This window comes from Eretmochelys imbricata, chromosome 27 (genome assembly GCF_965152235.1).
Source record: "Eretmochelys imbricata isolate rEreImb1 chromosome 27, rEreImb1.hap1, whole genome shotgun sequence".
In the NCBI taxonomy this organism is placed as follows: Eukaryota; Metazoa; Chordata; order Testudines; family Cheloniidae; genus Eretmochelys; species Eretmochelys imbricata.
In genome coordinates, this window is record NC_135598.1 from 3,706,450 (window position 1) to 3,734,268 (window position 27,819).

Consider the following 27,819-nt stretch of genomic DNA (forward strand, 5'->3'; position numbering starts at 1 on the left):
AACAGCCAGCAGGAACTGCTGCACATGACTCCATATCAGGGGCAGCCCTGAGATTCACTTGGGGTTTGTGGGATGGTCATTCTGTTTGTGTGAAAGCCAGCCCATTCTGAAGACAGCTAAGTGTGAACCACCTCAGGTGACAATGGTGTTTTCTACTGAAGCTTCTCCAGTTCCCCTGTTTTCCGTTTCCCCTTTTGCAGCATTCTCATGTAAGTCAATATTAATGCGTATGTTTTGCAGGTATAACAGCTGTGCCCAAATTTTAGATTTCCTGCATATAGTTTACCTGAAGAAAGTTGGACAGATAGTGGGAAAATAATGGAGGGGGGAGGGAGAAGGTTCCTGCTTCGTATCTGAAGCAGGGAATGGACACTGGTCTCTGGAGTGGAGCTGGCCAGTGAGCAGAGCTAGGGAAGTTTGGGAGTCAGTGAAACAATTCTGTCTGCTGTCTAAGGCGTTCTTTGTGAGGAGTGTAATATTATAACTGACACTCAAACTCTCTGCCCTCAGCGTGCAAAGCTGTTCATGCTGCTAGGCTCTTGCAGGCTGAAGGGTTGGGTAATGCTCTCTGCCGGGCAAGCAAAGTGTTTAAATGGAGGAGACCGGATTGTTCTACACTCTCCAGCTAGCCCATCTTCAACCCCTCTGCTAGTCTCCACTTCCATGTCAACAGCCCACCCCCATTTATATCCACAAATTAAAAAACAACACATCCCCCAGCCTAGGAAATTTCCACATTGAAAATGTCATTAACATAGAGTTAAAGCTGTTCAAGTTATTCCCTCAAACACCAGAAAACGAGGAAATCTCAAATCAAGATAATATACAAAACTCTGAGCATTAACCCACTAGGGTCCCAACTCTTGACCATACTAATATTCTGTAACTTGTGCTTTCCTTTCAACAGTATCACCCACAATGCTCCAGTCCTAGCATCTTTGCATACTGTTCTGTCTGTCTGGTGTAGAGTATGTGGAGATGCTAAGATAGTGTCAGTAAACTAGTCAATAAAGACCCACATCTTAAATTTGTGGAAGATGCCATAGGGCAGGACAGAGGTATGCTGACAAGGGTTTGCTGAGATTTAGGGCTGGGGTAACAAGGGGTGCTGTGGGTCATGATTGGGATGCATTAATAGAGCCATGGGGGAGGTGGGAGGCTACATACTGTCTCCACGCTGGCTAGCTGTAGACAGTACTATCAGCCCTTCACTTCCATGACTGCTCCTCACTGGTGCCTCACAGCACTAGATCAGAGGGGGTACGTGCCTTGCAAAGCTGCTGCCGTCTGTTCTGCGCACCTGGAGAACGCTGGTGTAGGCCCTATGGACACATTAGATTCAGACCTGGTGTGCCTTGGTTTAGTTGGGGACTTACTCCACAGTTCAGGCTCTGAGGGACACAGTAACCATCAGTGACTCGGGTCTGTGCCAGGGAGTACTCAGGGGCTCTTTAATTGGTGGATTACTAACATGATATATTAAACCTTCTACATCCTTGTGTGTCACTTGGCTGTTTCGTTAACAACTCGAGCAGGGAGTTTAAGCAGGTGGCTCGTCTCGGCATCAGGGGGCTTTGTCTCTGTTAATCCTCCATGTATTAGTGGCACCAGAGTCTTCTAATTTGGTGGCTAGTTACTGGTGTTTCCAGAATAGCCAGACCCTGGTCCTTTGCATGGCACTCAGCAGTTGAGTTTGGAAAACAAAGGGGGTTGAGTAAGAGGATCAGAAAATGGACGATTATTCAAGCTTTGCCAAGGTGCTTGGCACAGTACAGAATGAGGAGACCAGGTCAGTGCCCCCGATGAGCCTGCCAGCTAATTCTGACACATGAGTGTCCAGAGGAGTTCCAGGCAGTGCAGGGCCCTGGCAGAGGTCACTGCTGTAGGGCTTAGCAGAAGCGGTTTTGAGGGAAGGGTGTGAGCAGTGGTGCTGAGGACTGTTCGATCATGGGGAGAAGTCTGTCCTAAGCATAGAAGGAGTCAGACAGAAAACTGGCTACAAAAGGGGAGGCTTGGTTAGAGTGAAGACAACTGGTGAGTAGAAGAAAGACAAGCCTGGAGACAGGCAGAGTCTTGATAGTGAGGAGGTGACGCCTGAGCTTGTTGCAGCTGGCAAGGGAAGCTCTCAAAGGGATTCCAATAAGGGAGTGGTGTGGTCTGAGGAACCGGTGAGGAGGAGGAATTTAATTGCAGCATTTCTGTTGTGCTTTTCACCTCGAAGGTGGAAATGCAGCCATTTAGAGGCTGAGTCCCAGGATGAAATGCTCCATCTTGATCACACAGGGACCCAAGTGCCATTTGTGCTCTTTAATGCAAATTAGGTGATGGTTTAATTCAGTCAAAATTAGGGCACCCTTCATGTGCAAGGGCACAGATCTAGTGTTGGGCCTAAGCTATCTGACCATGTGAAAATGGTTGTATTCTGGTGAAGAAAGAGCTAGCTTTGATGCAGTGGCTTTCAGTTCTTTTATGTAGCACCTATTATTTATGCCCCGAGTGGCTCTGCCCTATAAATTAACTCTCTCGTGTACTAATGTTATGCCAGAATAGAAATAAGAGAACAGAAAGGTACATGTTCCATTAGAAATGGTTTGATCAGTATTTGCTGAATGAGAGAGAGCTTCTTTCCAAGGTGTTCAGAGGCTATTTGAAATAAGGTTGTTTGTTTGTATTGCAGTAGCACGCGGAGGCCCCATTGTGCTATACACACAGTGAGGCAGTCCCTGCCCCAGAGAGCTTGCAGTCTCACTGGTATGCTATTTAGTGGGTGTAATGCACAGTGAAGGGAGTATCGGTAATAGGAATACATGATTATCTAAGCTATATTATCCAGTTTATATATTTCACTGGAGTTTTTAATATGAATCTGCACCAGGTCACTTGTCTGCAGTAGAGAAGACTGATCCAGTGGAGGGACTCAAAGTGGGGTGTCATGGACAAAGTGCCAGGCCAAGAAGATTTCAGCAACAGCAGCATTTTGAATGAATCTGAGAAGGGATCAGGGTTGCTAGGAGTCAAGATGAGAGCAAATGACCTGGACTAGGGTTCTAGCCAAGCAAGGGAATATCTGCCCTTTAAAAACAGCTCCATGGATGTGCTGTTACACTGGTGTGTAACCCTTCCTTTCCTGAATGGCAGTGGTTTTAGAGAGCAGGTTTCATCAGAGAGATTATACATCTGAGTTGAATTCTGTATTGTCACTTCAATCATCTGCTTTCCTTTTGAGGAGGGAGGCAGGGAGAGGCACCAGTTGGGTCATACCCAGCCCTTCGCCCCCAAGAGGAAAGCACCTGCGGTTGTGAGACTGGAGTTAATCTAGATGTAAAATCTCTGTGAAACTTGCTGTCTGAGGCTTCCGCTCCACCCATCACCAGTTCTCTCTGCTGCCTCTCTTGAGAAGCCCCCCACTTTCTGCAGATATCCCCTCAACTCCTCTCTTTTCTGTAGTCTTCCTTTCCTTAGCCATGGTCTGGAGAGGGCAGTCCTTACCAGTCCAGCCTTTTGGAGGGCCAGTTCAGTGATCTGTTTCCCTTCTGAGCTTCCTGTGGGAACTTAGTGCTCCTTCTCATGCTGCTGTTAACTGTGGCCTGTGGAGTAGAAAGCTAGTCTTCTCAGTATTCTCTTTTTGGTGAGAATCTTACTCCTTTCTCCTTATTTCATTTTGCCTTAATGCTTGTGCTACAGATTTAATTCCACAAAACTATGAAGTGGGTTTTTTACTCACAAAAGCTTATGCCCAAATACATCTGTTAGTTTTTAAGGTACCACCGGACTCCTCCTTGTTTTTGTGGATACAGACTAACACGGCTATCCTCTGATAGATTAAATTCCAGTAATTTTTCTCTTCCCCCTTTGCTGTCTCCTTCCTTTCTCGGATTTGCTTGTGATGTTTTCACTGTTGCATTTACTTTTTACTGTGCCGTCTCAGTTTGTCTCTTCCTTCTGCCTGTCTGAGAACATGAAGTGTGTGAGTCTGTCTTCTTCTGTGATGCTTTACATGAAGGATGGCTTGGGTCTAGCCTGGTGTGTTTCAATGGCAGGTGCAGAAGTCTCAGGTTATAAGTCGTGCATCCGTTTGTACAGTGCGCTGGGGGAGCAGAATGTCAGAAATGGATTTTTTTTTTACTCGTATTAAATGGACCCTAATGTGCAGCATAAACTGACTTGTTTCTCTCCCTTCCCTCGGTCTCCCCCATTCTCTCACTGGGACCTTGCGGTAGCACCGAGCAGTAAAGCTGCCATTGTGGGTTCTGGCACAAACATTGTTTCATGTCTAGATTGAGTTGAAGGCAGAATCCTCTGACCTGTAACATCTGTGGCTTTGCAAGCAAATCTGTCTGGACTCAAATATCGCAGCTGGGTCACATCGCCAGCACGTGACTAAATTCTGCTCCGTAGTTCTGGCCATTGCTTTGTTCCCAGCCCCTTTTATTCACTACCCTTCAGTTTTTAGCACAGGAATAGCCCGACTCCTGGAGTTCCTTTCGTAATAAAATACGACTAATCTCCAGTAATGCAAGTCCTGAACCCACAGCAGTCTCCTTACACAGCTGTAGTCTTGCTAGGGGAGAAGTCTGTACTGGGATTTCCAGGAGACCAGGCAACATCTTAATATTGCCTTCCTCTGATACCTTCTGTTTGAAGATTTCAATGCCCTTGAACAAACTGAGCTTCCTGATGTCCCTGTGGGGCAGGTATTATTCCTGTTCTACAGACTGGCAAACTGAGTCGAGGGGAAGTGAAACAGCCATGGACTCAGAGTGCCACGTGGGGGTTGGGCCCATCTGCAGCATGGAAAATGTAGCTTCAAAATCCAAGGCATCGCTCGCATCAGCCTGAAAGCTGAGCTGAAATCCTGTTTGAACAGGGTTTGTTTTGCATGTCAGAATGGTAAACATTGCTGTTTGGCTTATGGGGATTCTGGAGGAACATGCAGGAATTGCCTTCACTGGGCATCCATCCAGGCCTTGCTTCCAAAGCCCCGAGCAAGAATACATGTGGCTCTCTCCATAAATGTCAGTGTGTACGAAGTTGGATCACATGCTTCTGGCATGTCAGGAAAGCCCCATTTGCTCTTTGTTCTTAAAGGCTACACTAGATTCAGTTTTGGGAACTGACGGATAGTGACAGTAACTATGGCCTGTAGGACCCTGAAATGCAAACCAGAGCAAGGAACATATTCTGATCTGCACCAGGCGTCCCATGGACCTGCCCCTGTGGCAGCAACCTGTCTGTTTCAGTCACAGTTGATTTCCTACAACTTTCAAGCATGTGCCCTGCCCACTACCTGCCTTGGAAGTGCTCTCTGTGCATGTGTTTTTTGCGAGTACTTGATATTGCATCCTAGTGGCACCACTCCTCATTTTCATTAGACAGATGAGGTCTTTTGGATCATCCTTTCCTGAGCCCTGGGCACTGAGGGGAGTATTGCTCCTTAATGTTAAGTTGTAGAGAAGAGCCATTACATTGGGATAAAGAAGAACAAAGAATTAGAGAGTATCTCTTCCCATTACTTTCTGAATCACTCTGTTTCTGTTAACAGTGTGTGACTCAGGCTATGTCTACATCACAAAGATAAGTTGCCCTTTGTTAGGTCGACTTACAGCCATTGCATTAATTACTGCAGTGGTACATGTCCACACTAACCTCCTTGGGTCGGTGGTGCATGTCCTCACCAGGAGCACTTCCACTGACCTAAGAAGGGCAGCACGAGGAGCAGAGAGCCTTCTTTCTCCCCTTCTTTTCCCTACTTGCAGCGTCTCCAATTCCTGGACTCCCGCTTCTCGAGAGGAGCCCTTGGCAGGCATGTAGGTTTCTGTCATGCAGGCAAATATTCATCAGGAAGCATTCCAAACTCATGTTACTTCTGAGGGAAGCTGACTCCAAGCAGGGCTCCCAAGAGGCCTATGCATTGATCTGGAATGAACCACTCAACTGTAGACCACTCCGTCCATGCTTTCAGCTTCGGGAGGGAATAGAAACAAAAATTTTCTATCCCACTTCAAATGGCTCCCCTCATTCTCTGTTGGCAACATCTTCCTTGGAATGTAACTTCCAAGCTTTGCCCTTAGCTTAGCCCATCAGCTGGAGTAATGTGAGGAGATCTAGGTGGCAGAGTCACTGATCGAGGACCGCAGAGGCCTGTGGAGAATGGAGACCCTTGCAGACCCCAGTCAGGATGGGCATTATGTTCTAAGAGCTGGGACTCGCTTTGATGATGCTGGCTGTAACACACACAAGCCAGTACCATGGATACTGCTGGTAGAACTCAAACCAGTAGGGGCTTCACTTTGTCCTTGAGAGGATTCTCTAAGCAGCTGTTTAACAAGGCTGCAAGGGTAAACAAGGACATGGGGAATCTGCTTGTGTGATTCCACTTTTCCAGTTCCTCTCACGCAATGGATTGAACCCAATTCTGTGATGTGTTGCCAGGTCAAAGGGCTAAATCTGAGCTGTGGGTGAAGACTGCTCAAGCACTAGTGGAGGTGATGCCAAAGTCAAGCATCAAAGAGCATCATTTGTCATGGTGCTGACACTTCATTTACAAACATGAGGCTTCTCTTCTCCCCACTGGAGCCATGTGGTCTCTGCAGGCTTCCCCATGCCAGGTCAGCTTCAAGAAATCTTCATACAGGATGTTATCACTCATGGCACGCTTTCAGACACACCCTCTGAGCTGACTCCAGGCTCCTCCAAGTCCCTCCCCAAAGAGATCTCCTTTTCCTGCCCAAGCTTCAGAAATCTGACCAAATAAAACAGCACAGCGACCAAAGCTAGGGGTGAGGTGGACGCATCCCAAGAGTGACAGTCAGGGGGCGCTTACTTCAGAGCAGGGTTCTCAACCTTTTTCTTTCTCAGCGCCCCCACTCCCCCCAACATGCTATAAACCCCACCCCCCCCGGCCCAGCTGTGCCACAGCAACCATTTTTCTGTATATAAAAGCCAGGACCATTGTTAGGGGGTAGCAAGCTGGGCAATTGCCCAGGGTCCCGCAAAGCTAAATTGCTTAGGCTTCAGCCCCATGTGGCAGGGTCGGGGCCCTGGGCTGCAGTCCTGTGTGATAGGGCTTTGGCTTTGTGCTCTGGGCCCTAGCAAGTCTCACACCAGTCATGCTTTGCAGACCCACAGGTGGTCCCGGATCCCTGGGTTGAGAACCACTGCTTTAGAGTGTGTATGTGAGAGGAATAGCCAGTGATGAGATTAGGAGTTGGGGATACTGCAGAACCATTGCACTCTGGCTGGCAGAGACTTGGCCAGGCTAGGCCCTGGCCATTGGTGACATCCTCTCACGTGGGCAAACTTGTCATATGCTTATGCCAGAAAAATTACCTGCATAAACTACACCAGTCAGCTTTAGGGCTGCATCGACATAGTTGCCCTATGTGAATTTTCTTGCTGTTGATAATCCTGAAAGTCAAGTTGGGCATTCCCCTTTTCTTTCACCACAATGAAGGTTATTTTGAGTGGTTGCACACATCCATTCCATTCTTGGTGAGCATGGGCCCTGCACACAGTCGCTGGAAACTTTTCCTCTGGTGGTACCTGTCAGTGCGGCTTGACTCCCCTCAGCTGCTGTGTGCCAGTATAAAGGGCTCAGCTGCTCCCAAGCTTCCTCAGTTTCTTCTTACTGCTGGTGACGGTTGTTGGAATTGCTTGGCTTGCCTTAGCAAGTGCTCTGCATGTTCATTGTAAATTAATTGTAGAGAGTTTTCTAGATTTATAGTGTTAGTACTTAGTTAATAGTGTAAGTTTTCTCTTTTGGCCAGAGTTAAGGTTTTTCCATTACTCTCTACCAAGGGATGCCTCAGTGACCGGCTTCAAGCCCCGTGTCTCTCGGGTTAGGCAGATGCCCCTAAGTGACCCACTCTCAGGCTGCCTGAAGTGTTTAGGGGAAGCTCAAATTCCGGATCATTGCCAGATCTGCAAAGACTTTAAGCCTCAGGCAAGGAAAGACCGAGAAGTCAGGGTAAAGTTTTGCTCATGCTAAGACCTCTGTCAGAGGCCAGTAGGTCAGACTCTGCACCAAGTGCCTTGGCATCAGTTAGATGCCTCCCAGTTGCCTGAGTCCCAGCACTGCTCATCCTCCCCAGTGCCTAGGAAGAGGTATAAGACCTCTAGGCAGGCCGCTGAGAGGGGAAGGTTGCTTTCACCAAAGTCATCTAGGCATGGGGATAAGAGTAGAGGGCAGCCCAGAGCTAAGCACGCCTCTTCTCTGGCACTGCCAAAGCTGGTAAGCATTGACTCCAGCACCAAGGCAGGTGCTGTCGAGTCCAGAGCCTGAGGGAGTCCTTCTACATCTGCCGCACCGCGCTGTCCCAGGACCGTCTCGGTACTGACTATGCCAGATGCATCTGCAGCAGCAAGAGATCTGCTGAACCTTTCGATGCTGGTATTTCCAGTGGTGCAGGAGATCATGCTCTTGGTACCAGCAGACGGGGAGGGCACTAGCAACATCGGTGCACCACTTGGTACCGTGTCAGCCTCTGTTACCTCAAATTGCACATCCATTGGTACCATCCAAGGGGATCCCTGCAATATGGGCTGTGCTGTGTCATTCTCCTTCTCGGCATTGGTCTTTGGCACTGTCGGGAGCGGCCCCTCCTTCGTCAGCGGAGGGAGAGTCATTGTCCTCTGAATCAGAGGTTGGCTCCTGTGTCTCCCAGCCTCAGAGCTGCTCTCACTACTCTCCATCCCGTTGAGGGGGGTGGCCACTCTGGGGCCCACCACCAGACCAATGGCCTTTTTGGAACCACTGGAGTTTCCCACCAGTCTCTAGGTCGTACATGAGACTTCTGTTCTGTGTCCTCAGAGAGGTGGGGGACGCCTGCTCACCAGGCACCGCCTGTTCCTGAGCCCAGTACCGGAATCCTCATTGCTTTGTTGACATTCTGGCCCCAGCAGGGCCATTGTGTGGCTTTACCTATTAACAAGGAATTAGGGACCCTGTTAAGGCTCTCTGACAGACCCCTTTGTCCCTTCCCCCACCTCAAGAAGGGCGAAACGTAAATACTATTTGTCTTCCCAGGGGTTTGAATACCTCATCCACCTCTCTGGGCTGTCTGGTGGTGTCAGCAGCTAATGAAAGGGAGCAGCAAGCGGCGACCCATAAATCAAAAAACACACACAAACTAGATCTGTTTGGTAGAGAAGCTTATTTTAGGGGGGGGTTGCAGCTCAGGACTGCCAACCAGCAAATGCTTTTGGGCCAGTGTGATTTTTAACATGTGGGACTCCTTTTTAAAGTTCAGAGACATGCAGCTGGAGGACACTAGGCGGGAGTTCTCCTTAGTTGATGAGAGGAAATCTGTAGCAAGATCTTTTCGGTAGGTTGTGCGGAGGCAGCGGACTTGGTGGCTCGGTCCATGGCTTCTGCAGTGGCCACGCGTGCGAGCTCTTGGCTGCAAACCTCTGGGCTTCCCCAAGGGGTCCAACAGCCTTTACGGCACCTGCCCTTGGAAGGGGCTTTGCTGTTTTTGCAGCAAACTGAGTCTAAGCTCCATGGCTTGAGGGGCTCGAGGACCACTCTAAAGTCTTGGGGATCGTACCCTGCAGCCCCAGCCAGAAAGCTTTCTGGGTAGCTCTCTCTTCAGCCAGGAGGGGGTCGAGCTGCCTTATACGATCTTTTTTTAAGGAGAAGGTATACTTGCACCCTTGTTCGAGAGGTCTCTCTAAACTGGTATCTAATTTTCGTATTAACCTGTCAGTTTACTTACCTACATTTTACCCAGAATCACAGGCCAATAGAGAGGAGCAGTGTTTGCACACCTCAGATGTCAGAAGAGCAATGACCTTCTACGTAGACAGGACTAAACAGTCCAACTACTTGTGGCCATAGCAGATAAAATGAAGGGTCTCCTGCTCCCTTTGCAAAGAATTTCATCTTGGAACTTTCTGCACTCATGTTTATGACCTGACAGGCATTTCAGTGCCAGGTAAACCGATAATACATTCCACAAGATCACAGGCAGCCAGGATGGCATTCCTTGTGCAAGTCCCTAACCAGGACATTCGTAGAGCAGTGGCTGGTCTTCAGTTCACACCTTCACATCCCATTATGCCATTACTCAGAGACGATGCTAAATTTGGACGAGTTGTACTCCAGTCTGTGCGTACATGAACTCCGATCCCTTCTCCCATATTACAGCTTGTGAGTCACCGAAAGAGGAATGCACATGTGCAATCACTCGAAAAGAAAAAACGGTTACTAACCTTTTGTAACTGTTGTTCTTCAAGATGTGTTGCACATGTCCATTCCACGGCCCGTCCTCCTACCTCTGCATTAGAGCTGGCCGGCAAGAAGGAACTGAGAGAGCTCGGGGGCTGGGCTGGGCAGGCAAATGGAACTGACTGGAACGAGGGAAACGTTTTGTGGTGGTGATGTCCAAGAAGGAATAGATTCCTGCCATTGCTGACTGTGTTGGGCAATCCGGAGTAAAAGGCAGTAAAACTGATTTGTGTCACTAAAGCCAGCAGATCTGATTTCAGTGCATGCGTTGGTGGTTGTGTGTGGATCTGTTGACGATGCCATCTTTACGTTGTTGCTTATCAGAGTAGAGATGCGCTTTACGACAGGGCCACTGGCTCAAGCGTCTTGCCCTTTTTGCTCCTACAGCACCACCTCAGTCACAAGAGTACACGTGGCCAGCTCTGCAGAGCCATCAGCAGCTGGCTGCTCTCCATCCTCCGCAGCATCTATCCTTTAAGCAAGTTGGGGGAATGAGGGGAAGCTAACAGGGCAGGAGAGGAAAAAAATGTGGGATGAGGGAAGAGAAAATAAGAAATATGGGGAGGGAGCAGAGAGAGAAAGTGGCAACAGTGCTGTGAGGGAATGTGCAAGGAGTGGGCCCAACTGGGGGAGCTGGAAACCACCAAACGAGGTCCATATATGTCCCCAGAACAGCTTCATTTCATTTACCAGGTAAAATGATAAACAGTTTATTTAGCAATCTAGTTGCTCATTAGCCAACTGGACTACTCCATCTGTCCAATAGTATCTTGTAATCAAAGGTATCTCCTTGCTGACTGGTCCCTGACTAAACTGGTGGCAGCTGGCAGGTTCCTTCTGGTACTATAGGAAACGGACCCCATGTACTGTGGAGCAGGTGCCACGCCATGCGATGCTGTCTCCTGTGTGGGGGCTGCCACATGGACAGTTGTGGGTGGAGGGAACTAGTTGGCATGTAGCAGTGATTGCTCTCCATTTGGGAATATTGTTCAGCTTGCTGTGTGGTGCCAACAAAGGAAATCAGAAGCAAAATGAATTAATTTTGTACAAGTTCTACACAAGCATTGCCCCTTAGAATTCATTCTGTTCTGTGTTTTCAGTGACAAGTGAAATTGTTGAAATTAAATGTTAAAATCTAGACGACTGGAATTCTCCATGCTTCACAATGGAGGTAACTGAAAGATTGCCCAAGGTGACTTCAGGAAGATCTATGAATAGAGCCCAGGTCTCTAGGAAGATAGAACTAAGGCTTGCCATGGTGCCTTTCAGAATGAATATGCCACATTTATGTGCTTGTCTATCCTGTCTGTAACCCTGTGCCATACTCTATTCTAGAGCTATTTATATAACGTAGGAATTCTGATACTCTTCTGTGGACCAGCCCCAAGAGGGCAACATGACAGTTTGCTGGTAGATTATACAACTATTTGTGCAACAGTAATGGCATATTGGGCAACAGCCTACTTCTGCTACTAGTTGCTCCTTTAGCTCAAGTGGAGGAGGTCTGTACTGTGGGTCTGAAGGTCCTGGGTTCCAGCATGCTGACAGCCCCTGCAGGGGGAAAAATGCGATTGTGATTGATTGCATGGGCAGCCTTAATCTTGGCACTTGCTAACTTTGGGTGCCTGACTCTGCAACCTTAACGTGTTTAAATGTGGACTTTTAAAATGTTTTTAATAGGACCTCCTGTGAAGTTGGCACTTGTTGAGAAACTGGGGGCCTCAGAGCATATCTAGCAGCTGTCAGAACCTTTCACTTGTAGCTCACCAGTTTGCATCCAGTCCAGCTGAGCAGGGAGTAAAAATTGTGCCTGTTTAATGGCTCTTTGGCTTCTATAGGAGATGAGTTTGGTGGGACCAGTTCCAGTTCCCCCAGTCCAAACCCAGGCTTTATGCTAACTGGTGAACTCAGCTGAGTAGTCGACAGCTGTGTGAGCCATGGGGACAGAACTGCTCCTGTTACTCCTAAAAGCAGTGTCTCACCCCCTCTGGCTGTGTGTGTAGGAGGCTGGTTCTGGAGAAGGCTTTATTAACTAGGGCTCTCAAATGCTCGCTACGTCACCCGACTTCAGGCTGAAGTTATGGCTCTATGCAAACAAGCTCTTTAAGTTCACCTAAAATGTCACGTAGAGCTGTGCAGAACCTGGCTGTGATGTGCATTACAGAGATCCGTAGGCGGCTACTCCTCTTCTCTCCAGCCCAGCCAAACAGGCCCCTCTGTTGTTTCATTGGGTGGCCTTATGCACCAGGCCTGGCAGCTGCTTCTGTCGAGCCCCTGGGGAGCACTGCTGCTCGTCCGTTACATGGCTCTTCCATGGAGTCAGTTCCCCTAGCTCTTCTCCCTTGGAGGGAGCGCTCGCCACACAACAACTCAGTCAGTCTTTCATCAGTGGGCTTGTTCCATGCTCTCCAACGCAATCTGTCACATGCAGGGCCCGAACAAAGGCAGCTGGGGAACAGTGGGTGCTGTCTCGGCATGTTCTGGAGCTGCCGGAAGCAATGAAATGTTGTCCTGCTGGCTTGGTGACTTTCCCAACCACACAACGGCCTTGGCAATAGGGAGCCCATTCTCGATATCTTGGAAAGCAGACCAAGCAAACTAGGGAGCCCTGAGGTGGTTGGCCAGCCAGCGACCACGCCGGCAGTTTGTCAAGCACCCAAGGGTGTGCCTAATGTTGGTAACCTGGGGCCAATTACAGCCTTGTGTTCAGTGCAGCAGTGCTGCGGCAGAGACTGCGGATCCCAGCATGTAATGCTCCGGTTTGCTCTGGGTGCCCTGGAGACTGGATTGTCCCTGTGGGGGGAGGGCAGCTATCTGGGCCTGACTCTGGGTGGAGGTGGATCCTGGAGAGGAGGGTTGAGGCTTGAAGTTGTGGGTTTACAGCCTCCAAGAAATGCTCTGCTGGATCCCCGGGGGGATCGTGAGATTAGGCCAGGGGTCACAGGATCAAGCTTGTACCTCCTGAGGTGTTGTCCAGGCTCATTTAAAGTCTCTCAAACCCCTCTGGCCCCCATGCAGCCTTTGTCACCTAATCAGATACTGTCTGTCACAAGGTACATGTAAGCGGTGGGCCAGTGGGCCATTAGGGAACTGGATTCTCCCTTGCACAGCCCCATCATGATGGTTCTGGGGCCAGAACTGGGGCTGTCAGGAGAGAGGACCCGCCCTGAGCCATGCACACCACCTCTGGGCACATGACACTAATAAACAGAGCTGTGTGAAGGCCATTGTGTGCCCTGAGTCAAGGTTGTACAGCTGCTTTGATCCTAGACACTGCAGCACTGGGCAGGCACCAGGCCAGTCCGGAGCCCGAACCTCCCACCAGTAGCTGCCGAGTACGATATGGGTCTCTGGGTGCGCATCCCCTTGGTGCCCTTGCTCCCGTGTTGTAGGGAATCGGTGTGGTGGCATATGGGTCCCAAAGGCATTAGCAGGGAGGGCCTGCCCCAGAGCAGGGAGCTCTCATTCTGTGCTGAGCCCCAGTGTCCCCCTCCTCCTCCCAGAGAGAAGTGAAAGCGGCCAGGCCTGTGGTGGAACCTGCCTAGACTCACAAAGGGGGTTTCCCATGTACTGACAAGTCCGTTGGCATGGGGGGTGCTCTCTGCGGCTTGCACTTCTGCATTTTCTGTTACTCTTTCCTGCTTGTAGAGTAGCAAAAACTGCAGCTCAACCCATGATGGCACTTTGTGCCCCTCCCCCTCCCCCCAGCTCAGCCAGCATGGCCCCTCCCTCCACACTGCAGCTCAGCAGGTGATGCCGCTGTGCTCCCCCATCTCAGCAAGTGACATCTCTCTGGGCCCCCATGCTGCAACTTGGTGATGGCTCTCTCTGCGCCGGAGCCGAGCTGCGGCCCTCCTCCCCCCCCCCGCCCCCGCATCTCGGTGAGTGACTGTACTCCCAGCCCTGCCCCCCACACCTCCCGCCACAGCGCAGTCTAGCCTTGTGTGTCCATTAGCAAACAGTTATCTCCGTGTAAAACTCAAATGTAGATGAGCCCTCACCTTGTGCAGCTGCCCCTGCACCGTGGCTTTTTGGCTGTGCCCCCTGCTCCGCACCGTTACCCCCCCCGTGAGTGCGCTGGGTGGGGTGTTAGAGGCTCTTTGGTGCCTGCTCCCGATGCCTTCGTGTTCAGAGCGCATCTGCGTTGCTCTGAGTTCCCTTCTGTGCCTCAAGCCGCTGGGCGCACAGACTCCTGGGCCGTGTGGGTCAAAGGCTTGCCCAAGGTAACTGTGTCTCATTCTCTCCTGCTAGCGTCCCGGGATGCCACCGGGGAGCCGGATGCCCATGGCAGGATTGCAGGTGGGATCCCCTTCAGGACCCCCCTATGGAGCAGTCTCTCCGATGCGACCAGGAATGCCACAGTCCATTATGGACCCCTTCAGAAAGCGCCTGCTTGCTCCGCAGTCGCAGCCACCCCTGGCAAACCAAAGGCGAGGGTAAGGGCGTCTGCGCTGCTGCTGGTCTGCCTGACCTCGGGACGGGGCGAGCCCAAGTCCCCATCTCTGTCCTGGTTAGTGCGCTGGCTCTGGGCTGTGCTGCTGCATCCCAACTCCGTTCTGCCCAGGGCTCCGGGCTGGGAGCACGTCACTGCTCTACCTCTGCCTCCATTTCCCCAACTGCAACGTGGGGGGAATGCTAGCGCCCTTGCAGGGGAGCTGTGGGGATCCAGTGTCTGTCACTTGCTCATCACCCCCTGCACAGGCTCTGATGGGGCTCTGAGAACTGTCATGTCGTCCCCCCCCCAAAAAAGCCACAACAAAAGCAGTGCTGGTGTGAGTGGGGCTCTTGCTGTGTCACTGTGCTGGCAGGCTCACAGGCACAATGGGAGCTATGGACCTCTCCTGAGAGGGCTGTATGCTGTGCTTCATGCCTCGAATGTCTCCCCCACGCCCCTGCCAGGCTGCTGGCCGAACAGAGGGAAGCCCTCTGGGGATTGCTGTGGGCCTGGAGGCTGATAGGAGCGTCACTGCAGCCGAAGTCATGGCCTTGTGGCAGCCAGCTTTCCGGCACGCAGCGTTCACTTGGCCTCTTCCTCCTTTCGAGGTGAGCAGCCGTGCCAGCACATCCTGAGTTGTTTACAGTGCTGTTCGTCGCTTCGCTCTGTTTCTGTTTTCATGCGGGTTTGTTGATTATTTCTCAGGGGCCCCAGGGCAGGTTCTCCTGGGTCTAATGGAGGCTGCGCCCTGGGACCCGGTTATTTAAAACCTGAATGAAGGTGCATTACCCCAGCTTTGCAGATCGCTGGGTCAAACTGAGCCCGTACTTTTGCATTCCCTTTAGCAGAGCCTAGCTGTAACTGTATGAGGCCAGAGCTCCCATGCTCTGGGAATCAATGCAGCTTTCCATGCTGTCACAGACTGGCTGCAGGCATCTGGGGAAGAGAACTGCTCAGGGAACTCACTGGGTCTATGCGTCTGAGGGACGTTCCTGAGCAGAGGTGGAATTTAGATAAATGGGGAAATGCAGCTGGCTGAATGAGGGGCATGAAAGCAGCCGATTACTGGCAGTGTTCCTGTTTCTGGAGTCCTCCGTTTGCCTCCTGTGATCTCCACAGCACGAGCCACGCCTGGGCTGGGGGGAGGAAAAGGGGAGTGAAGGACCCCTTCTCATGCGTGAGCTTGGCCTCTAAGGGGTGCGCAGCTTTGCCCTAGCCAGTCTGGCATTGCGCTCTGACCCCCATGGCTTACACTGCACTGGCTCTGCTCCCGTATGAGCTGCAGAGCTAATGGGCCAGGGCTCCCCAAGAGCCTGATGTCATGCAGGAGACAACTTTTGTCCAGAAACTCCTGGGTGTGGCCCTCTCCCTTGCTCTGCCTCCTTCCCAGAGGGGCAGGTACATTTGTAGGAGCTACAGCTCCAAACACTGGACCTCCTGGCTTCCTGTGCTGAACTCCCCTCTCAGCGACCAGCTGACAGTCAGCAGGGAGGGCATCGGCATAGGGCCCAAGCTGCCTTGGGGAAGCACGATGCGAACTCTGAAACCTAATGAGGACAGTTCAAGTGTCCACAATAACTGCTTTGCAGATTGCTTTAGCAGAAACGTCCAGTTCTTGGAGGATGTTGGGAGGTGCTGGGATACTCTCCGCTCTCCACATCCTTCCCCTTGCTGTTAGCCAGAGCGCTGCTGCGGTGCTTAGAGGTAGCCAGACCCAAGCTTGGGGTAATTCAGGTGACAACCCTCATCCGTAATGAGCTGTCTTGAGTCCACCCCTTGACTGATCAATCTGTGATGTCTTGTGCGCTCCTGAGCCAGGTGAGACGGCGTGGCCTAGAAACTCCAGATCTGTTTGGTTGATTCTCATGCCCGCAACAAGGAGCAGAGTCTCCAGGGGATTTAGGGTTGGCTAGGTGGCTGACTCTCCATGATTTGAGAGTCGCTGTGACCCTCTGAGTTCTAGGCTGGAATTACCAGATCTGCAGGCCACTGTAACCAATAACAAGCTGTGGTGCAAATGAGGTGGTGCTGAGGGGTAGGGTGGTCAGCATGTGCTGGGGAGGAGAGGGAGGCCCCGTGTGTGCAAAGCCCCAGTGCATGGGTCTCTGGTCTGATGTGGGTATTAGAAGTTGCTCGGGAGATCAGCCTGCGCTCACCTAATGCTGCCGTTCTGTGTGCTGCTTGCAGGCTGAAAAGAAGGAAGATGGCGGACAAGGTCCTACCACAGAGGGTAAGTGCTACCTCCCTGCTGAGCGAGGGTGCTGGGCCCCCGCCCTGCAGTGGGGTGTACTCATGCCAGTGGAATGGGCATTGTAGGAGGAAGATGGTTTCTCTTTGTCACCTTCCTGCCCTCGGAGGGTACCCAGGGTCTTGAGGCACCCCCAGTGGGGTGGAGATGGGGGGAGGTGAAGTGTCCTCTGTAGGCAGCAGAGGAAGATGATGCCCGTGGGAGAGGGACTACCCAGGGTGCGGCAGGGGGAGAGCAACAGTGCCTTGGTTTCGAGAATGCTGGTGGGGCTCCTGGGCAGTTGTTCCCATTCTGAGCCTCTGGTCTTGTTGACAAAGGCCATTCCCCTGGGGCGTTCGGTCCGCCCTGCCCTCAGTGGTGCGAGATCACCTGTTGGGCTGGAACCCTAGGCTGGCTGCAGAGTGGAGAGGCAGGCTCCAAGCTGTGCGGCAGCACCCATGGGGCAGGAATGTGCCGCCAGCCCTGCTGGAGTGCTTGGCAGGTATGTTGCAGGCCCACGCTGGCTGTGCCTGCAGCAACAGTACTCCAACGAAACTAGGCCCCGAGATGGACTGTGGGGAAGGTTTGTCTTTATGCCCGCCTGCCTGCTGGGGCGAGCCGCACAGCTGTAGAGTGGTAAGGAGCTGGAGCCTGAACAGCTGGGATAGCTAGCTCCAGATGTCCCAGGAGTGGGAGGTGGGTTGACCAGGCATTGTGGGTGGGGATGTGAGCTGGGGTGTTCAGATCATGGTAGTCATGCCCATTCAGCTGGGGTGGGGATTTCAGGGTATCCCGGGTTGTCTGGGGTTCTGGACAGCTTTTCCAAATGGTATAAGGCCGAGCTGGGCTCCTGCCTTGTCGGGCTCGGTGGTGCTAGTGACTCCTGGGCTCAGAGGCTGGCACCATGACTTGGGAGCTGCTGCTGGAGGGTGCGGGGGGAGCGAGCTGCGACATGTGCATGACCTGGTGCGGGCGGAGACAGGCAGGCTGTCCCTGCAGGGAGGGGGCAGGCATGTGGTGTGGGCCCACGGCGGTTCTGTGATGGGCTCTCTTTGGTAGATCCGGGAGCTGGTCCCAGAGTCTCAGGCCTACATGGACCTTCTCGCCTTTGAGCGCAAGCTGGATCAGACCATTGCCCGGAAGAGAATGGAAATCCAGGAGGCCATCAAGAAACCCCTCACGGTGCGTGGCAGCCCCTGGGAAGTCAGATCCTGCTGGGGCAGCTCCTACTTGTGATCCAGCCCTTGGAACAAAGGAGCAGGCAGCTGCCTCGCTGGAAGGGCAAAAATAGGGGATGGAGCTGCCCCATCTGAGTGGGGCCCACCTCACTCCCGGGCCTTCCCGAGATACTCATGGAGCAGGTGGCTCTCCAGGCAGCTGGGACCAAGAGGAGCATGTGGCCTAGCAGCAATTTCATAGCCCTTTGTGTGGCTCTGAGGCAGCATGGCAGATTGCAGCCAAGGTCTGGCCTTGTCGTTTCCTGTGTGCATGCTTCTCTCCTGCCCCCTCCCCGATCACTGTGGGAGATGGTGCTCCCACTCCAGCCGCAGCTTCCTCTCCCGGCAGCGGGTCTCTGTAGGGAGAGGCTCTGGTGTGGGTGCTGCTGAGTGCTCACTGAATCCTGAGTGTTCCTCTGTTTCTCTCCGCACCACAGCAAAAGCGGAAGCTGCGAATTTACATCTCCAACACCTTCACCCCAGGCAAGGAGGAGGGGGACGGCAGCGAGCGCGTGGCCTCGTGGGAGCTGCGAGTGGAAGGCAAGCTCCTGGAGGATGTAAGGAGACAGCACTAGTGTAAACTGACTGCCGGCCTTGCAACCTCCACGCTGCCTGGTGCTGCACAGTGAAGCTGAGAATTGTTCCCCGCCGAGTGCCTGCTGGGGGAGCTGCACGCAGCTGTTCAGCGCCCCTCTATCCAACCCCATGTTCGGAGCCAGCCCAGACCTTCCCTTTGATAGCCACGGGACAGGGAGCAATGCTGGCCCTGCCCGGGTTCCATACTTGGCCTGTCTGACCTGACTTCCTACAGTGCATCTGCCCCAAATGTGGGAGGCTGTGTGAATGTCCACACCGCACCTGGTGCTCTGTGCGGAGCCCCACAGCACTGATGGCACCCCCTTGCCCCCCCCCTTGCCAACAGGTTCCCAGGCCCTCTCCCAGAGTGGCCTTTCACTTCTAGCTGTGTAGGGCCTCTTCATAATGCCCCTTCCATAGCCCTACCCTGCAAACTCCCAGCCCCCCTTCCCTGTGCCCCATGCATCACTGGAGCCTCATCAGGGCCTGGCACAGCTTTGTGCTCCCTGAGCCCCACAGCACCAATGGCAGCTCTGATGTACCCACAACCGTCTGGGAGCAGCCAGCTGAGGAGCTGCCTGTGTAGCCACACCTCTAATTCCCCTCACCCCATCTGTCTGGGTGCTGGGGCTCTGTAATGGCCTGCTGCACTTGTGCCCCCTTGGCACTGCAGCTGCAGGGCCCTGGGGCTGGGGAGGGTCAGGCAGAGCACCGCACCGGTTCCTGTCTTTCAGCCGAGCAAGCAGAAGAGGAAGTTCTCCTCCTTTTTCAAGAGCCTCGTCATCGAACTGGACAAGGAGCTGTATGGACCAGACAACCATTTGGTGGAGGTGCGGTGCGCCTAGCAGCTGCTGCGCGGCTCGGGGTGGAGCAGCCGTCTCCTAGCAGCGCCCTGCAGCGGGTCTCTAGCCTGCGAGCTCCGGGGCTCCTTGGAGGCCTGGGGCTGGCTCTGGTGCACGCTCAGTGGTGGGGGTGGAAGGATGCTTTTGGCCAAGACCCAAATGGACCAAGTGAGACCATTACCCCCTGAGCACTTGGTACCCCCAGAGCTAGTGCCTGGAGCAGAGATCCGCCCCGTGGGAGCCGGGAGAATGGCAGTAATGCTGGGGCTGGCGTCTAAGCGGCTGCACTGGGCCCTCCCTGCAGGGAGTGGCTGGGGCTTGCTCTGGCCTCCAGCTTGGGGCTTTGTTTTGTTTGTGGCGTTGTTGGCCCGTGGCCCAGATTGAAGTGGCAACGGCCTAGCCTGGCCTGCCTCTCCTCCCCCGCCCCCCCCTGGAAGGCTCCCAGCAGCAACTGCCTGCAGCTTTGTTGCCCCGCCCCAGCAGTCCTGGCTGTTAACCTCTTGGGTCCCAGGGGAGAGGAGAACTGGGAGTGGAGTATGGGGCGGTTTTGAGAAGTGGTGTTGGTGAGAGGAGCAGACTAGAGATGGAGTCTCGGGGGCCCTTGCGGTGGGCCGAGTGCAGTTGTCACCGGAGGTGAGGTTCAGGTGGGGCAGGGGAGGGTGGGCAGTCAGACCAAGGGGTGGGGGAATTTGGCAGCCTGAGCTGCAGAGAGCAGGAGGTGGGAGAGGAGCCCAAGGACAGGGGAGGTTCTGGGTGAAGGAGGCAGCCCCAGTCCGAGCTGCAGCCCCAGCAGAACCAGTCGGAGGGTCCTGGTGCCATTGTAGCCTGAGGCCGGAGTTGGGCTGTGCCCCAGCACGGTGGAAATGGCCCTTGGGGTCTGGGCAGGGCAGTGCTGGGAATGCCGTGACGGCGACTGCTGCCCGCACCAATGCTTGTGCTTGTCGTGTCTAGACTTCAAAAAGAACGGGGGCGGGAAGGGGGGCTCTTGCAATACTGCTCCGTAGACAGCAGGGAGGGTGTGTCTCCAGCAGCCACTCAGTGGCTTTGCTGGCACTAGCTTGTGTGTGTCACCTCTCCACACCCCACATGTAGAATGACTCTTGCAGCCTCTAGAGCCCGAGAGATCCTGCCTCAGGGGCCCATACGCTGTAAAATCCCATCGATAATGGGGCACTACCCTGCCCAATACCTGCTCCTGACAAATACCTGCCCTGAAATCCACTAAGTGGAGCTCTGAGGCAAGATGGGAGTCAAGGGGTCAGAGTGACCCCACAGCATCTCGGCTCTTGGGATGGAGCAGGGATGGAGAGCTGGGTCTCCAGGGGTCCTCTGGAGAGCTTCCTAGGGCTCTGTGGGGTGGTGTAAGGAGCTGTACAGCAGCTTCAGAGAACGTCCCAGTGCTCTCCATCCCCCCATGTGAGGGGAGGATTCCCACACTGCAGTGGGGCATGCGCTAGACCCTTCCAGCCGTGGTGGGGCATGAGAATCCCAACCTCCACATAGTTGCTGGTGTGGGGCTAATGTTGCCTGTCCCAGCCCTCAGATGAATATCATCATAAATCTGCTTTTTACCTGGTCAGCCCTTGGGTGCTGGGGGAAGAAGGAAACCTCTAGTAAAGTGATGTGCGACTAGCCTGTGAAACTTATTGCCAGACATGTCGCTGGGCCAAGAGCTTAGCGGGTGGCAGAGAAGGAGTGGATCCTGAGCTGGATAGTGAACACTCAAAACCATCCTGGTCCCAGGCATCAGCCAACCTCTAATGGGGTCAGACCCCCCCCCCCACGTCTCACACACACAGACACAAGCACATCGTCTCAGAACTGCCTCCTGCAGGGCTTCTTGCACCGGCCTCCAGCATGTAGTGTGAGATCCCAGGCTAGATGGACCTCAGCTCTGACCCAGACTGGCAGTTTCTGTGTTCACTTATAGTTCAGGGGTGGGGAACCTCCAGCCCTCTGCTTCATTTCATCCAGCCCGCGGCAAGTCCCTGCGCCGCAGGCTGGAAGTCCCGAGCCCTGGTGCGCCCCCGCTGGGCTGGAGCCACGAGTGCTGCCTTTCCCTGCTGCGGGGGGAGGGTTGCCAGGCTGTTAAAACACAGTGACTGGAAGTGACTGGGATGTCCCTGCGGCCCCTAGGCACAGGGTTGCTCCGGGAAGCTCCGTGAGCTCCCATTGGCCAAGAACCGCCAGTGGGAGCTGCAGGGACTGTGGGCACTGCACAGAGCCCCCTGGCACCTCTGCCTAGGGGCTGAACATGGTGGTCGCTTCTGGGAGCAGCTTGAAGCCAGGGCAGGCAGAGAGCCTGCCTTAGCCCTGCTACGCCACCAACCGGGGGAGCCACCTGAGGGAAGCGCTGGAGCCCACACCCGAACCCCAGGTCGGAACCCCCTCCTGCACCCTGACTGCCTCCCAGACCACACCTCCCGACCCCCACCTGCGCCCCAGCCCGGAGCACTCTCCTGCCCCCCAAACCCCTCATCCCCAGCCCCACCCCAGAGCCTGCACCCCCTGCCCCAGCTCAGAGCCCCCTTCCACGCCCTGAACCTCTCATTTCTGGCCCCACCCAGGAGCCTAGGGGAATTCTAAGCCTCTGCACCCCCCCGTGGGGCTGTGTATGGCCCACAGCTGTTTTTTTTTTCCTGTGGGTCAGTGGCCCCGATAGAGAAAAGGTTCCCCACCCCGGTTATCGTTGATCTGAACAGTTTCTGAAGCTGCTGTAACAGGTCTGTGATCGCCAAGATCTGCCTGTTGGACAATTTTGAAGGGTGGACTGGGTCCTGGGAATAATCGGTCGGGGGGGTATTGTGCTCCATGGCACAGTGGGACCAAATTCTGCAGTGACACTAGTGTATTCAACCACTGCAATACTCCTCAGCACCCCCCACCCACCCTCTCCTGCTGTGATTCCTGGTTGATCTGGGAACGTTAAATCATGGGGGATTATCTTCACCAGAGTGGTGTTTGACCGGGTTCTCCACTGTACGCTCCAGGTGGCTCAGCTCACTCTCTGAGAGAAGTGGGGCAGGGCCCAGTCTCAGCGCTATTGTTCCAGGCTGGCTGCAGACTCCAGTTACACTTGGTTCGTGTTTCTGAGCTTGTCTGTAACACCCTGGCTTTTGTTAGGAAGGTTCAGGGCTGGTCCTGGAATTCACAGTGCTGTGCTCAGAGGTGCTTCTAGAACTCAGCTCTGACTCTCCAGCCCACCAAGGGGCTGGGTTGTGATAGCTGCACAGCTCCAGGGCTCTTGACTTGTGTTTCCAGCCGCAGCGCTGCTAACGAGCTGTTTGTGTGAACCCCTAACTGTGATATCTTGGGTTTCTTTATTCCCCTGGCCCACTGGAGCCAGGAGCTCTTCAGAAACCATACACAACACGCCTCCTCCCCCAGGGGTAGAGGGCAGCAGGGAAGTGGGACACATTGAGCTCCACAAGCGTGCAGGGTGAGTTTTCAACCAAGGACAGGCTCAAACTCAGCTGCCCTGGGAGGTTTAAAATCCACTCGGAGCAGTTGGGAGTTGGGCTTTCACAGACCCTTGCACAGCAATCTGGTCAGTAATCTGTCAGGGTGCCAGCCCGAGGGTGCGGAGAAGGCTCTGGCCCCAAGCTACCTGGCGCTGGGTCAGGCTCCAAATGGCTGATGTTGATGAACTAGCGAATAACGCGTGCAGAGCGCCCCCTTGTGGTCTTGGCAGTAAATCTTTAATCATGTTGGTCTTTTCCCTAGTGGCACAGGATGCCCACGACCCAAGAGACGGACGGCTTCCAGGTCAAGCGCCCTGGTGATGTCAATGTGAAATGCACCCTGCTGCTCATGCTGGATCACCAGGTGAGGTCCTTTGGGGTCAGCAGTGCAGCCTGGCGTCCCCCCCACTGCCCAACCTGCCTGCCCTGGGGAAAGTCCCTCCCCTCTAGCAGCAGGTAATGGCATGGCTATGCCGGGAGCACAGGGAGGGGCTGACTGGCAGGGGCTGCCTTTGGGGCAGATCTGAGCAGCCCATCAAATGACTTTAAGGAACCGGGGGGGGCCAGCAAAGGTATGTAAAAATACCTGCCATGTGGTGCATGCTGGGGCATCCCAAAGGCAAAACATTTGCTTGTCTTGAGCAGGCATAAAGCTCCCCCCCCCCCCCCAGGGAGGGCAGGTTTGGCAGCTTCTGCTGAGTGGGGGGATTAATTCTGGAGGCAGGTGGCATGTCCCAGCACTGACTGCCAGCATGTCGCCATCCCGCCATACCTACCTCCTGTCCATATGCACCACCCCCTGGGGGTCCTGGGGCTGCCCTTTCAGCTGTCGATGGCTGCACCCCGCCAGAGCCTGCTCTTTCTGCAGGCTGTAGAAAGCCCCGGGGGTTGGTTCTCGTTCTCTCTCTCTGCCCTGGTGAGTCTCTGAGGCTACCTGCTGACTGTCCATGGATGGGGAGGGCGTGTGCTGGGTCCCACAGCAGGAGAGACTGGTGTGGCCCAGCCCCAGGCTTTACTGAACAGTGAAGGAGCCAGGCCTGTCCCCATGAGGGTCCTTTCCCCAGACGGGGCTGGCTCCCATGGGACCGACTTCTCTCCTCTCCAGTGACCTGTTCTGCCCCCCTGGCGGATAATCAGCAAGTGCACTGGAGAGTTTGGGCCTCTGCCAGGGTGTTAGCTGGCCGCCATGCAAGAGGGATGGGGGGGTCACTCTCGCAGTGGCCTATGGAGCCCTTGGCCAGTGGTACCCAGGTCACCAGGGTCAGGCCAGGTGGGTCCATGAGAGGCTCTTGCAGGGAGAAGATCAGTTTAGATCAGAGCACCCTGGTGGCCCAGGAAGGCTACAGGTCCCATCCTGATCCTATCAGCCCAGCCACAGTGCATGCTGGGATAGCACTGCTGGCGATGCACCAGCTCTGGGAGAAGTGCAGACAGCTCCCAGCTGGGCTGCTCCCATAGCCTGAATTTCGAATGGCCATAGCAAGCCCACCCCCTCACCCCTCTAACCACAAACCCTTCTGGACCTGGTGTGCCCACCAAGGGAGGAGGGGTGGTTGCAGATAGCTCCATTCTCGGCAGGCTTGGTGCAGCTCTGTGTCGGCAGGTGGTGCTGAGAGGGAACACCCGGGTACCTCAATGGAGCCAAGATGCCTGGTCCCTCCCTGGGGTGGAGCACTGTCTCCGTATTTGTTTCTAGCCGGGCGCTGTGTCTCCTTGCAGCCTCCGCAGTACAAACTGGATCCTCGCCTGGCTCGCCTGCTGGGTGTCCACACCCAGACCCGGGCCAGCATCATGCAGGCCCTGTGGCTCTACATCAAACACAACAAGCTGCAGGACAGCCACGAGAAGGAGTACATCAACTGCAACCGATACTTCCGCCAGGTGGGCCTGGGCCTCCCGATTCCCTCCCTGTGTGCCCAGGGCTGCAGCCAGCTCAGCCTGGCCCTGCCGTCCCTCGGCAGAGACCAGCCCCTTGTTCCCGCCCTTTGCCAGCTGGGGTTCTCCAGCCTCGGGTTAACCGTTCCCTGCTGGCCAGCATTGCTGTTTGGTCCCTGCCATGCAGAAATGGGCTCAGCAGCCTGCGGCCGGGCCCAAGGTGGGTGAGGGGAAGGTGTCTCTGGGCTGTGCCCAGGGCTGCCAGGGGTCTCTGGGGGAGGAGTGCTGAGGATCTGGCTGCCCCCATGCCGGTTGCTCTGCAACATGCCCCACTTCCCATGAGTGTCACTGAAGTGTTTACCTGCCTTACACCATCAGATGGTGATCTGGTCCTGCCCATATTGCAAGCTGGGTCCCATCCCCTCGCGGGCTGAAGGAGCCTCCTCACTGGGGCTGCTAATGCTCTGACTTGCCCCCCCCCAGATCTTCAGCTGCATTCGCATGCGATTCTCCGAGATCCCCATGAAGCTGGCAGGCCTGCTGCAGCATCCGGATCCCATCATCATCAACCACATGATCAGGTAGGGCAGGGCATGGCCCCTGCTGTCCGCTCTGGGGCTGGGACTTACCTGGGCCGGGCTGGGGTTTGGTTTGCTTCTGGGATTCTTTTCTTCAGTGTGCTCAGACTGGATGAACCGTGTACATGGGGATGGGCAGGACTGGCTGGCTCTGGAGTGGGGAACAGGGATGGATGGCCCGTGTATGTGGGGTGGGGGGTGGGCAGGACTGGCTGGCTCTGGAGCGGGAGACGGAAAGGCTGGAGGAGGCCAGGGGATGGGGCCAGAGCACCGGCTCCAGCCTGGCCCCAGGGTGTGGTGAGCTCCGTGCAGTTCATTCTGTTTCCTGCCAGGCTGAAGTTTGCCCTGCCGCTGCCACTGCTTCCGCTGGTTTTGTGGGGGGTGGAGGCTGGTCTCCCTTGGGGGCTGGGGCTGCACGTGACCATGTCTTCAGCTGGGGGGCTGGCTGCTGTTTGCAAAGTGCCAGGTGTAGGCCCTAACTGCCAGCCTCCCCTCCCACAGCGTGGATCCCAACGACCAGAAGAAGACTGCCTGCTATGACATAGATGTCGAGGTGGATGACCCCCTGAAAGCTCAGATGAGCAACTTCCTGGCCTCCACCACCAACCAGCAGGAAATCGCCTCCCTGGATACCAAGGTTTGGGGCGTGTCTGTGCCACCCTGGGGCTCAGCCCTTGCCCCCATCCATAGAGAGCAGCAGTCCTGCTGTGGCGATTGGCAGAGCCTGAGGCTGCGAATGGTTGGGGTCCTGGCTTGCTTGCAGGGTCTCCAGTCAGCGCCCTTGCTAAATTCTCTCTGCAGAAGGCTCCATGTCCCAGAGCGCAATGCAGCATTCAGCCTACGTGATCCAGGCTGGTCGGGGGTGACTGCCCTGGCAGCTCACAGGCCTACTGGCAGCTCGCACCCAGCCCAGGCAGGGAGATGCTAATGGGGTGCCCAATGGATGGGGGTTGGGGGACCGGGCAGCCAGAGGGAGCCGTTAGAAATTCCCTTTCTTGTCTGCTCTCCCCATGTTTCCAGTTCGACAGGCCTGAGCTCTCTATTGTCAGTGGGGGCTGGGGCAGCTGGGTCATGTCTGCACCATGGGGTGAGCAGCAGCGAAAGAGTCCCCGGGGCGGACATGGAGCTACCCACCTGGAGGGCAGAAGGGCTGCGAAAGGGAGAGCTAGTATCAGGCTCTCAGCAGACTCAGGCAGATCACAGAATCATAAAAAGAAAAGGAGGACTTGTGGCACCTTACAGACTAACAAATTTAATTGCGCATAAGCTTTCATGAGCTACAGTTCACTTCATCGGATGCATTCAGTGGAAAATACAGTGGGGAGATTTTATATACACAGAGAACATGAAATAATGGGTGTTACCATACACACTGTAATGAGAGTGATCAGGTAAGGTGAGCTATTACCAGCAGGAGAGAGAGAAAAAAACCTTTTGTAGTGATAATCAAGGTGGGCCATTTCCAGCAGTTGACAAGAATGTGTGAGGAATAGTTGGGGGGGGGGGGGAAATAAACATGGGGAAATAGTTTTACTTTGTGTAATGACACATCCACCCCCAGTCTTTATTCAAGCCTAATTTAATGGTGTCCAGTTTGCAAATTAATTCCAATTCAGCAGTCTCTCGTTGGAGTCTGGTTTTGAAGTTTTTTTGTTAAAGAATTGCAACTTTTAGGTCTGTAATCGAGTGACCAAAGAGATTGAAGTGTTCTCTGACTGGTTTTTGAATGCTATAATTCTTGACGTCTGATTTGTGTCCATTTATTCTTTTACGTAGAGACTGTCCAGTTTGACCGATGTACAGGGCAGAGGGGCATTGCTGGCACATGATGGCATATATCCCATTGGTAGAAGTGCAGGTGAACGAGCCTCTGACAGTGTGGCTGATGTGATTAGGCCCTATGATGGTGCCCCCTGAATAGATATGTGGACACAGTTGGCAACAGGCTTTGTTGCAAGGATAGGTTCCTGGGTTAGTGTTTGTGGTGTGTGGTTGCTGGTGAGTATTTGCTTCAGGTTGGGGGGCTGTCTGTAAGCAAGGACTGGCCTGTCTCCCAAGATCTGTGAGAATGATGGGTTGTCCTTCAGCATAGGTTGTAGATCCTTGACGATGTGTTGGAAAGGTTTTAGTTGGGGGCTGAAGGTGATGGCTAGTGGCATTCCATTATTTTCTTTTTTGGGCCTGTCCTGTAGTAGGTGACTTCTGGGTACTCTTCTGGCTCTGTCAATCTGTTTCTTCACTTCAGCAGGTCGGTATTGTAGTTGTAAGAATGCTTGACAGAGATCTTTTAGGTGTCTGTCTCTGTCTGAGGCGTTAGAGCAAATGCAGTTGTATCGTAGAGCTTGGCTGTAGACGATGGATCATGTGGTGTGGTCTGGATGAA

At 54.0% G+C, this 27,819-nt stretch overlaps 1 protein-coding gene across 1 annotated transcript in view; it reads left to right on the top strand.

Annotated features, from left to right (window-relative positions):
• SMARCD2 (SWI/SNF related BAF chromatin remodeling complex subunit D2) overlaps nt 1-27,819 on the top strand; it is a 36,167-nt gene that overhangs the window by 3,658 nt on the left and 4,690 nt on the right. The window contains exons 2-10 of the mRNA XM_077806232.1: nt 14,477-14,661; nt 16,848-16,890; nt 17,947-18,069; nt 18,542-18,661; nt 19,415-19,510; nt 23,246-23,347; nt 24,703-24,864; nt 25,342-25,439; nt 25,938-26,073. Coding sequence (XP_077662358.1) covers nt 14,477-14,661; nt 16,848-16,890; nt 17,947-18,069; nt 18,542-18,661; nt 19,415-19,510; nt 23,246-23,347; nt 24,703-24,864; nt 25,342-25,439; nt 25,938-26,073 — 1,065 coding nt within the window. The remainder of the gene's footprint in view (nt 1-14,476; nt 14,662-16,847; nt 16,891-17,946; nt 18,070-18,541; nt 18,662-19,414; nt 19,511-23,245; nt 23,348-24,702; nt 24,865-25,341; nt 25,440-25,937; nt 26,074-27,819) is intronic.